Below are 234 nucleotides of genomic sequence, written 5' to 3' on the forward strand. Positions count from 1 at the left end.
CCTCTCCTCTCCCCACAGGTTCCTCCCGAGGTGGGTACATCTCGCCGGCAGCGATGAAATCACCATTATCGTGCCGTAAAACTGGGAAATACCGAAAGTGGGGTTTTTTGGGGGTGATTTTTGGGTGTTTTCAACCCCCGTTCCGGCAGCACGTGGGGAAATCAGGCGTCCACCTGAAGCGGGATTTCTTCCTGGCCAACGCCTCGCGCGCCCGCTCGGAGCAGTTCATCAACC

General features: G+C 57.7%; 1 protein-coding gene across 1 annotated transcript in view; it reads left to right on the forward strand.

Annotated features, from left to right (window-relative positions):
• LOC104467791 (calpain-1 catalytic subunit-like) overlaps positions 1 to 234 on the forward strand; it is a gene marked incomplete at both ends in the record, with an annotated part of 2,692 nt that overhangs the window by 1,934 nt on the left and 524 nt on the right. The window contains 2 exons of the mRNA XM_010081692.1: positions 14 to 30; positions 150 to 233. Of these exons, the coding sequence (XP_010079994.1) occupies positions 14 to 30; positions 150 to 233 (101 nt within the window). The remainder of the gene's footprint in view (positions 1 to 13; positions 31 to 149; position 234) is intronic.

This window comes from Pterocles gutturalis, unplaced genomic scaffold (assembly GCF_000699245.1).
Source record: "Pterocles gutturalis isolate BGI_N339 unplaced genomic scaffold, ASM69924v1 scaffold44669, whole genome shotgun sequence".
Classification (NCBI taxonomy): Eukaryota; Metazoa; Chordata; class Aves; order Pterocliformes; family Pteroclidae; genus Pterocles; species Pterocles gutturalis.